This window comes from Pundamilia nyererei, unplaced genomic scaffold, assembly GCF_000239375.1.
Source record: "Pundamilia nyererei isolate P.nyererei 1_Seehausen unplaced genomic scaffold, PunNye1.0 scaffold00008, whole genome shotgun sequence".
Classification (NCBI taxonomy): domain Eukaryota; kingdom Metazoa; phylum Chordata; class Actinopteri; order Cichliformes; family Cichlidae; genus Pundamilia; species Pundamilia nyererei.
The window spans coordinates 4,875,583-4,886,665 of NW_005187409.1; the positions used below are offsets into that span (position 1 = coordinate 4,875,583).

General features: G+C 41.5%; 1 protein-coding gene across 1 annotated transcript in view; it reads left to right on the forward strand.

Moving 5' to 3' along the window:
* The first annotated feature begins 524 nt into the window (after positions 1 to 524).
* ganabb (glucosidase II alpha subunit b) overlaps positions 525 to 11,083 on the forward strand; it is a 12,803-nt gene continuing 2,244 nt past the window's right edge. Inside the window, exons 1-19 of the mRNA XM_005723213.1 lie at positions 525 to 605; positions 1,386 to 1,487; positions 1,584 to 1,692; positions 2,031 to 2,158; positions 2,741 to 2,920; positions 3,087 to 3,152; positions 5,522 to 5,579; positions 5,703 to 5,784; positions 5,912 to 6,008; positions 6,099 to 6,279; positions 6,435 to 6,588; positions 7,301 to 7,536; positions 7,644 to 7,770; positions 7,875 to 7,954; positions 8,250 to 8,390; positions 8,631 to 8,727; positions 9,007 to 9,108; positions 9,940 to 10,183; positions 10,574 to 10,638. Of these exons, the coding sequence (XP_005723270.1) occupies positions 586 to 605; positions 1,386 to 1,487; positions 1,584 to 1,692; positions 2,031 to 2,158; positions 2,741 to 2,920; positions 3,087 to 3,152; positions 5,522 to 5,579; positions 5,703 to 5,784; positions 5,912 to 6,008; positions 6,099 to 6,279; positions 6,435 to 6,588; positions 7,301 to 7,536; positions 7,644 to 7,770; positions 7,875 to 7,954; positions 8,250 to 8,390; positions 8,631 to 8,727; positions 9,007 to 9,108; positions 9,940 to 10,183; positions 10,574 to 10,638 (2,269 nt within the window). The 5' untranslated portion in view covers positions 525 to 585. The remainder of the gene's footprint in view (positions 606 to 1,385; positions 1,488 to 1,583; positions 1,693 to 2,030; positions 2,159 to 2,740; positions 2,921 to 3,086; positions 3,153 to 5,521; positions 5,580 to 5,702; positions 5,785 to 5,911; positions 6,009 to 6,098; positions 6,280 to 6,434; positions 6,589 to 7,300; positions 7,537 to 7,643; positions 7,771 to 7,874; positions 7,955 to 8,249; positions 8,391 to 8,630; positions 8,728 to 9,006; positions 9,109 to 9,939; positions 10,184 to 10,573; positions 10,639 to 11,083) is intronic.

The following is an 11,083-nucleotide window of genomic DNA, read 5'->3' on the forward strand; positions in this document are numbered from 1 at the left end:
GAAGTTAAAGATAGAGACCATAGTGAAGATTCATGGATGTAGGGAAGGATTACATGCTGAGGATGGAGGCTGATAATCTGTGGCGATCCCGAAAGGGAGCAGCCGATAGAAGAAAAAACCGGACCACTGACATGAGGTCCAGAGGGGAAAACACGCCTAAATCATGGACGAGCATTGATCTTTAAGGCGATTACGTCCATTTGTGTTCCGTGTGTGTGTGTGTGTGTGTATACATCTGCTGATCGTTATGATTTATAGCACGGCTGTAGTACAGTTGCACGCATCGGATTGGCTGGAAATGAATCCGGTGGGACAAAGACTCCCATGTGTGCACTTCACTGACTGGAGCCTGGCGATGACGTGTCCGTGCCTGAGAGGATACATTCATACGTTCATCCTCTCTTTACAGCCAGAAAAATAACATAAAGATAAAAAAAAAATACTCTTTACAGTGTTAACCGCCACATATTGACCTGCTATTTGAAAAACACGCGTAAATATTAGCGCAGTTGCTGAGTATCCTATTTCTTAACGATCTTTGTTGCGGAGTGATTGGGGGCGGAGTCAAGAGGCCGCATAATCAAGATGGCCACCTTCACTGCAAGGTAGGACAAAGCAGTTCCGTTGTTTCATCGCCAATTTATTCTTTTTTTCGAAATATTATCAGTGCGCAGGAGGACAGAGTTTATCATCGTAGTTGCACATCGTATAAGCGTGAAAGCAAACTCACTGTTTCGGGGTTTAACTGCCGCAAAGTCGGAAAATTAATGCGGGAAAAATTCGATATCCCCCTCAATTGAATTGAATTGGATTAGCGACTTGACAGGCTGGCTCTTAGTAAGGTTAGCACCTTATCTTGATCCGGATTGCTTAACGATAACACTGCTGTCAGACAACGGGTGCATTAGTGCGTGTGTAAAAACGTAGACGTTTATTTAATGTTAAATTAAAAATTCTTAGCGGTTTCCTGTTGTGTTTTTTCCGTCTTGAGCACTCTCTAGCTAGCCCGCTTAGCTGATTGCGTTAGCTTTTACTGCCTCTTTTCCTTGTCGGCAGTCTGAACACATCCCCTCATCGGGATTTTTACAGTAGGGCTGGGAATGAGCCTTTAATTGCAGGACCAGCGTCTGAGGTGAGGACAATGGGGTGCTTCTTGTTAATATGCGCACTGTGTGCTGGGTGAGGAAATGGGTAATTGTATAGCTGCCTGTCACATTTTCTGGCGCTATTTTTCATCGTTTTAGCACCATAGAGACCAAAGTCCGTCTGTGTGTGCTGTCTGTTACCCAACTCCTGTACTGTAGTTTGGTTAGCTCTGCCAGGCGTTGCATCCAAATGTGATTGCACGCTGAAGCTAATGTTCTTGTCTTTGCTTCCCATTACAGGATGGCGCCTCTCTTGGTAGTCGGGCTGGCTTTGTGCCTCAGCGGGACTTGGGCTGTGGACAAAGGCAATTTCAAGACCTGTGAGCAGAGTGCTTTCTGCAAGTGAGTTCCCAAAAGACAAACTTCTCATGAATAAAGCGGCACATAATTGCAGAGGTTTATAACTGGTGTCGGCTCTTGGTTTGAAATGTTAAACAGGCGTCAGCGAGCTTTGAAGCCTGGAGAGTCTCCTTATCGAGCCCTGCTGGAGACCATGGAGCTGACCAACACCAGACTCACCCTGCAGCTCATCAATGACAACAACAAGGTAGATTACAGAAAGGGGACAACAAACATTTGCACAATCTGTAAAATATGATTTCTCTATTTCTTTTTTTACTTGTTTTTATTGCTTTTATCTTTATTTATTGCATTAATAACTGAATTATTAGGCTAAAAAAATCACTTTTCCCTTGTTTTTATGTTTTGGAACTATCAGCTGAAATAAAAAATGTTAATCCCATTTTCCAGGGTAACCTCTTTGTTATGTGAAATCATAGTGACCCATTGCTAAACCCAGTGTTTTCCTATGCTGTGTTTGTAGAAAATGAGGCACCTGCCTTTGCTTCTCACTGTTCTCATTCTCACTTTGTGTTTGTGTCGCAGGTGCGTCTGTTGCTCGAGCTCTACCGCCTCCAGGGAAACATAACGAGGGTGAAGATTAACGAGCTTAAGCCTCTGAAACCTCGCTATGAAGTCCCAGACGTGCTCATCAGGGAGCCTACCACAGAGCCGTGAGTGTCCTGTGAGGGTTTCATGGGTGGGTGGAGGTTTTGATGTTGGGAGTCAAGCCGAAAAGACAAGAACAGGAGGGATACTTATTTCAAAGGATCTTTAAATAGGCAGAGCAACAGAAAATATTTCATGATAACATCAGCTTTTTTAAAGGTTAGGTAAAGTGAGGGTGTGAATTCTGACATTTCTACTTTGACAAAGATCCGTTAATAAAAGAGATGCCTCAAACAAAGCAACACACACTCAGATGTCACTTAGGAATTATAAGATGAAGAATCTCTCAGATTTTCCTTGTTAAATGAAAGAAAACCCATCATATGGTTCATGGCTTCTCTGCACCTCCTGACTGTGAAGGTGTCAGGTGAGTGAGAACTGAAATTTTGAATAGAAATTGTTCCAGTAAAACAAAAACTTGAAACTGTTTCAGATAATTTCTTCTCTGTCTTACAGCTTATATAAGTGTAAAGTTATGATTAATGAGATGATAATAAAAACTATTCAATTTAAGTTCCTGACCTTGCATTTCTTCATCAAAACTAAATCCTCACTTCACATTTCCCTCTCTCTCTTTTTCCTTTCAGCCTATCTGTGTTGTCTCAGGACGAGAATGGTGTGGTGCTGTCCCTGGGGGTGGAGTCTCAGAGAGTCATTATTAGCGCCCGGCCCTTCCGACTGGACATCATGGAAGGAAGCGACGTGCTGATGTCTCTGAACTCACGCGGCCTGCTGGCCTTTGAGCACCTGAGGATGCGCAAGGACACGTGAGAAACCCACGCATGCACACACATTTACAAATGCCAGCCCTCTCTTTGAATCCACGTCGTCACTCCGTGGATGATTTCTGTTTTTGTTCCCATGATATGGTTTGTTTTTTTTGAGTATTGTCTCTGACTCGTTGTTCTGTCCTCTTCTCCCCTATCATCCTAGTTTCTCCTATAAAGTAACTAGCACAGTGGCTAGCGTGTGGGATAATATCAAGAGGGTATTCTCTAGGTAAAGACCCTTAAGATTTGTGTGTATTCTGTCCCATGTGCTAATGCTGCCAGTAGTGACATGAAATTTAGGGCCACACATCATATCAACTGCTGTATTTACCCTCAAATAAATGTGACGGAGAGAGAGGGTGTGGGTGAGTGTGTGCATGGTGTTGTTTGATTTTTATTTTGATTAAGGGATCATTCCAGCCCTTCCTGTTAGCATAGCTGTGATAGACCGTCTTTACAATGACCATCAGAAGACCCAGAGAGATTATCTGGCAGAGTCTGCTTTAGGCCTTTTAGTTACTGTCTGCGTAAACCAATGTTTTGTCAGATCAACGTTTGATTAACTGTACTCCTTTAGTATTGCTCTAGCAGCTCGTCTGATAAATTCATCTAACACCGCAACTGCATGACTGACTGGATTTCTCAATCTGTTCTTTTGAATGAATGATTCAAATTTTCACTCTTGCTTAATTTATGGTCAGAGCTAAGTGCAGAAATAATGTTAAGGTCCAGATAAGAGCTATGATGTGGCATTACACACACACCAGGGTTTCCCACAAACTTATTTTATATCTACCAGAGATTATGTTGCTGTCATACATAGTATAAAAGAGAGGGATAGTATGATGTTTTATAAATCACTGAGATGCTGTTAGGGCTGTTCGATATAACGATATATATCGGATGACGATATTAAAAACATCTATCGTTTCATTTTAGCTATAGTTTGTTTCGTGGTGTCGCAAAATAAACTGTTTACGGCAATATTTTTTCATCGTTTTGATGGTCACTGTAGTGTTTATATTAATTTCTTAAAGTTCTCTCTTTCTCTTATATTTTATATAACCACACTACGGACGGACAAGCGGCTGTTTTTATGCGTTGTCGTTAGCAACAACGACGGTAACAGCATCAAGTGTCCGCTTGTTTATATTCCACATAAACCTTTCACAATAAAGCTCAAGATCCTGTTGAGACTTTTCAAAATAAACTGAATCACGTGAAGGAGCAGATTATTTACGGGTGAGAATGAAAAAAGAGCCGCCAGGTGCTAAAAAATAAACCTTAGACTCAAATGTTAGAACAGGCTTTTCCCCGCAGCATGCCGTGTAATAAATACTCACAAAGAAAACGGCGGCTGTTACAACTTATGTCTAAAAATGTATAGTTTCATGCATCGGTTAAAACACTCGACTCCAGCTACATGATGCGCAGCTGGAAACACTTCACGCAAGTCGAGCTGCCCGAGATTCACAGAATTTACAGAAAATGTTACATTTTTGCGATTTATATCGTTATCGGACGATAGAATTCTTCTATCGGGATATGAGATTTTGGTCATATCGCACAGCCCTAGATGCTGTCACCATCTTGGTGTTTTGAAACCAGATTTGGTTAGAGAGAGGTGGATGATTGTGGATGGAGGTAACCCTCCTTCCTGACACTTAGCGTGACCAAAATGTAAGCAATTGACTGTAGACTTCAACAGAACTTGAAGTGTTTCTGCAGCCACAGGTTGCAGCGCTTAATGGTGGTCTAGCAAGTTCCAGGTTCACCAGTTGCTACACTGAGCCCATCTAGGCTGCAGAGCATAATAATGACTAACATCACCAAATAGAGTCCAAGACAATGGAGTTACGTTTATCTGCATATAAAATATGTATACGTTAATGTAAGATCATGCATAAACTCACAAACACCCCCTAACTTCTCCTGCCACAAAGTCAGTGGGAGACAGTGCATGTAGTCTGTGTCCTGCCTCTTAGTTCTCAGGCATTACCTCAATTCCCAAACCCAACAGCAACATCTCTCTTTGTGGTTATATTTCAGTTTGTAGTTGTGCGTGTTCTTGGTGTAAGAACTGGCATTGGAGCTATTTTAACCAACAATACAGTGCTTGCTGTCTGCATTAACAGGGTTTTAAGACAAGCTGTTGTTTACACTTATCCCTGGCATGTATATCACTGCAATTCATTTCAAAACTTTGTCGCAAATGTGTGAAGGGTCTTTTAGTGGCTTACTCTTGGTTACTTTCAGTTTATGCCTGATCCACTGGGTACAAGTCCTTTGGGTGTTACGTGCTACAGCCTCTGGAGCTCCTGTACTATAATGTGTAGCTTGAAATAGCCACAAGGCAGGGAGTTGCTCAGTCCCTTTTGTCATTACAGTAATTAATGGTAGATATGGTCAGATGTCAGTGTGGTGACAGCGGGGCAATCACCAACTTGTGTTTGTATGTCCCCTTCCTTGAATCATAGTTTAATTATCCCATATATTACCACCATCACAATATCATCAAGATGGCCTGACTTTGCCAAAGTAACACGCCTTTCTTTTTCCCCATACCCCTCCTCGCGTTGTTCTTTATGCCATGAGCAGTCAGGCAGACCCAGAGGCTGAGAAGAAGGAGGAGGCTGATCCAGCAAACCAAGCAGAGGTACTGCACAATAAAATCCACTCTCTTTCAGAGAGTGGATTCTCTTGATTTAAAACCACCATTTCACTGCTGCATCTCAGCTAGATCTGAGTAACGTGACTATTTCCCCTGTTTGGCTAACAGACAACAAAGGAAGAGGAAGAGAAAGTAGAAGACGGGATGTGGGAAGAAACATTTAAATCGCACACAGACAGCAAACCTAATGGTAAATCCTACTCGTGATTTAGTATCTGTATCATAATGTCTGCATGTCAGTGTGTGTGTGTGTTCGGGTTTGCTAGGTGGTGAAAAGGTGTTCTCTTTGACTGATGTTGGATGTGTTTGCTCCTCAGGTCCATCTGCTGTTAGTTTAGATTTCTCACTGCCAGGAGTCGAGCATGTTTATGGTATTCCAGAACATGCAGACACTCTCAGACTCAAAACAACAGAGTGAGTGCCACCAGCATTTTACATGCAGAATAGATTTCATTATGAAAAATGCACAGATGTTTTATGCATGCCTGTGTTTGTGTGTTCCAGTAATGGAGATCCGTATCGACTCTATAACCTGGATGTGTTCCAGTATGAACTGTATAACCCTATGGCCTTGTACGGGTCTGTCCCAGTGATGGTAGCCCACAGTGCCCAGCGAACTACAGGCATCTTCTGGCTTAATGCTGCAGAGACCTGGGTGGATATTAGCTCCAATACAGCTGGAAAGGTATGTGGGGGGGTGTTTGTCATTTCCTCCAAGAAGTCTTGATCTGGATTGTTACTTAAAGTGAATTTAGTTTTCGTTGTTGTTTTTTTGTTCTAGCCATCAGTAATTATATCAAAAATATAAAAGCGTCTTTTGTCGTGCTGCTCTCTTTCCAGACTGTTTTTGGGAAAATGCTAGATTATGTTCAGGGCTCCAGTGAGACACCACAGACAGATGTGCGTTGGATCTCTGAAAGCGGCATCATTGACGTCTTCATTATGCTGGGACCAACTCCTAAAGACGTCTTCTCTCAGTACGCCTCTCTTACAGGTAGGAAGTGTCAATACTGCTGAGACTCTTGTGTAAAGTTGTATACACAAATACCACTAGCATTCATTTAATAGTCTTAATGTTTTAATGGTTCTTATCGAGGGCCTGTTGGGATTTCCTTGTTCGTTAGCAATTGCTTCTGGCCGGGAGCACAGGAGTGGTACCCTCGAGCTAAAACGTCTCGTTTCAGTTAGGCAGTAATCTACTGGGCTGTATGAAGGCCCAATACACGATAAAAAAATCTTATGTTGAACTCTGACTATTCAAGGATACAATCTATTTTGCTATTTTTATTTATTTTTTTAGCTTAAAATGAGCAGTCCAATTTATTCAGATTTGTTTTGATATCTCTTATTCATAAGAAATATTCCACTCTCCTTAGTTGTAATAATGTTTATTAGATTCATTTTTTTTAGCCTAGGTAAGCAGCTGATTGTAATCTGCAGAGTATTAATTAATACTGAGACAGTTTTTCAGTGAACCCAATAATTATATTTGGTTCACAAATTCCCTCTATTTGAGATTGCTGGTAATTTTAAACAGAAGTGATTAAAATCAGTGGTGATTCATGAAAGCGTCTGCTCAAACGTATTGTATTTCAAGTCAAATTTTTATTAATCTTTTATATTATTGATCCACTGCCTAATGCCAGTAATAAAACTACCAATTTTGAATAACAGCTCTTGACTGGCCTCTTCCTTGTGTTTATCAGGCACTCAGTCTTTCCCTCCCCTGGCTTCCCTGGGATACCATCAGTGCCGCTGGAATTACAATGACCAGGAGGACGTGAAGTCGGTCGATGCCGGCTTTGACGAGCACGACATCCCCTATGACTTCATCTGGCTTGATATCGAGCACACCGATGGGAAGCGCTACTTCACCTGGGATCCGCACAAGTTTGCGACCCCGAAGGAGATGCTGCAGGGTCTCATGGACAAGAAGCGCAAGGTACAGATGGAAACATGACGATCACAGTGATATGATGCACAGTTTGATGGGTGTCTGGCCAGAACTTCACTTCACTTGTTTTTTTTTTTTTTTTTTTACTTTTCTAGATGGTTGCTATTGTGGACCCCCACATTAAAGTAGACAGCAACTACAAGATCCATAATGAAATCCGCACTCTGGGTTTCTATGTCAAGAATAAAGATGGTGGCGACTATGAAGGCTGGTGCTGGCCTGGTAAGAGAGTGAGAACTCCACATCAGTATTTCTTTATCAAACATAAAATATTTCTCTAATATTTGTTCTCTTTGTTTTTCCTTGGGTTGGATGACATCTGTTAGGAAGTGCCAGTTATCCAGACTTCACTCGTGCAGACATGAGAGCCTGGTGGGCCAGCATGTTTGCCTACGATCAGTATGAGGTGAGCCTTGAAGACATGAAGTTGCTAATCTGCAACTAAAAGTTTACCTATTGAAGATACAGCGTGACTCCTGTGTAACTGATATATGATGCTTTTGTTACATTTTTGTTTTAGTAAACAAAATTTATTTGATATATTCTCACATGAAACTGAACCACCTGAGCTTTCCACAGTTGGCTTGTAACTGAATATTCATTCAAGCTTGAACTTTTTAGGAGTAAAAATAAATAAATAGATTTTCCATAAATTTGTTTAATCTCATCTCAAAATGAAATCTAATCTGTTCACTCTCCAGGGCACCATGGAGAACCTGTATACATGGAACGACATGAATGAGCCATCAGTCTTCAATGGGCCGGAGGTCACTATGCACAAGGATGCAATGCATGGATCCTGGGAGCATCGTGATATACACAACCTGTATGGTTTATATGTGGTGAGTGTATTTCACTGTGACCTTTCTCATTAATAATTTTTTTAGAGAACCTATAGATTATTTGGAGTTTGTTACTTTGTTGGAGGACAGATAATCGTTGGCATCCTTTTATTACCTCTTACTGAAAATAAAACTCCTTTAAAAAGGAATAAGAGATCCTAAAGTTGTATTTGGTAACTTACGGTACTGTAAATGTTAGTCCGTTTTCCTCTTATTTATCGATCTCTTTATTATCGACAGCAAATGGCCACGGCGGAGGGTTTGATCCAGCGGTCAGGAGGAGTTGAACGACCATTTGTCCTGACCAGGGCCTTCTTCGCTGGGTCTCAGCGCATCGGTGAGCCATTTTCTTTCTTTACTTTCTTGCCTGCTCTAATGTAGACGTGGCATCGCACGTCGAACAGCTGACGTTTACAGGATGCAGTCTTCTTTGTTTACATTTGGCGTTGGCTAGACCAAACACCACTTTAAGTTTGTTCAGACTGAGCCATGAAAGGACCCTCGACTCTTGGACAGTAAAATTATCAATGCTCATAAAATCCAATTTACTTTTCATAACAAAAAGAATTGGGTGTTGCATTATCTTGTGTGTTAAGGTTTATTTTTTGGCTCTTAGGTGCTGTGTGGACAGGAGATAATGCTGCTGAGTGGGACCACCTGAAAATATCCATCCCCATGTGTTTGAGTATGGGCCTGGTTGGAATCTCTTTCTGTGGAGGTGAGTGCAACCCTCCTAGGTTCTCTGGTCAGCTTACAATGGCCATCGTGTTCAGTTTCATTCTCAGCATCAAGAGCCAAATGCAACTCTTGATGCTGCTGCAAATTTTTTGTTTTGTTTTTTCCCCCCTTTGCCTCATTTAATGTTTTGCCCTCTGTCAGATAACTGTTCGAACCTGATTTAACTAAATTCTTAAGGCTGAAACGCTGCTCTGCTGCCACACTGGAGACTGAAATTACCACCACCATTACAGCTAGAGGTTTATAGTCCAGGCCCAGAGAAGTGATCAGAAGTCATCAAAGCTCTGAGCGTGGGACTTTCCAAACCTGGAGGCACCACTTCTAGTTCTATCAGTCCTCAGATTTTCCTTTCCTTTTTATTTATAGTACTTACAAAGTCTTGATTTTTATGAAACCTCAAATGTGGAACAGAACAATGCTAAAAAACCCTTTATTTGCTACCTTTTAATATTTAGCTATACTGCAGCTTTCAAATAGGTGTGAGTGTGCAGCATCGAACCTGAACACAGCAGTAAAACAGGACTGAATTTTGAAAGGGGAAAATGCATTCATTCAGATCAGTTTTACGTAATTGTTTTGACAAATATACAAATCCCTCGGGTGTTTGGTAAGGTTGTCATGGAAATGGGCATGAGGCATTACCATGGTGAGCCCATATTCCCATGTTAAATCAGCTGCAGTCACATAAATATTGATTTGGTACAAAATCCGCTTTAACAGTTGAGCTCTAAACACGGATTTTTTCAAGAAGTTTGTGTCGTGCCGTTTTGCGTTGTCAATCGAGGCTATAATGTCCCTCTCTGTCTCACAGCTGACATCGGTGGCTTCTTCAAGTCTCCCAGCACTGAACTGCTTGTGCGTTGGTACCAGGCGGGTGCTTACCAGCCATTCTATAGAGCCCATGCCCATCTGGACACGCCCCGCCGCGAGCCCTGGCTGTTTGGTCCAGAAAACACTGCACTGATCCGTGAAGCCGTGCGCCAGCGCTACACCCTCCTGCCCTACTGGTACCAGCTGTTCTACCGCGCACATGTGACGGGAGAGCCCGTCATGAGGTGATGATTTTGGTTAGACAGTCAATACATACAGGTTATCCACAGATAATTGTACTCTGAAGAGGCCTCATTTGACCAAACTGCTGTTTAAAATTTATCTAATATGTCAACTAATTTTAAGGCAGTTATTTGATTGCCTTTAGAGTTTATAAATAAGAGTGATGCATAATACCACACGAAAAGACAGTGTATTCAAGTAGTTACTGCAATGTGCTGTAGGACAGAGGTGAATATTACTTTCCCAATCAAGAGAAATGGAATTTCAAATCGGGAAAGAAAAAAATCCTTCATTTGGGTTATATATCAGGTTATAAAAATATATTGCAGTGTGGCTGATTTGTGTAGTATATTGTGATGCAGATGCAAATATTGTGTTCATGTCTATTGCAGACCTCTGTGGGTGGAGTATCCTCAGGATCTGGCTACTTTTGCTCTGGAAGACGAGTACTTAATCGGTGAGACACATAACCACATTTGAGGCCTTCAGTATTCATCAAGCATCCACAGTGATAACTGCAGTTTGTCATTGAAAGACCCCCCTGAGTGATCTGGGATTAAAAGCTACCCAAAGTAATCCTTTCACAGGTTCATCTACAGAAACCTTGCTGAACTAAGGCTCCCTTATGTTCAAAAATGCAATGATCCTTAGTGGAAATTTATTTCTGTCACCTTATTGCGCTTTCCTCTCATGCAAGTTGCCTGATGCATCAGTTGATTGTGTTGTCGTGATTAGGGCTGTTCGATGTAACGATATATATCGGATGACGATATAAAAACGTCTATTGTTTCATTTTAGCTATCGTTTGTTTCGTGGTGTCGCAAAATAAACTGTTTACGGCAATATTTTTTCATCGTTTTGATGGTCACTGTAGTGGCTATATTAATTTCTTAAAGTTCTCT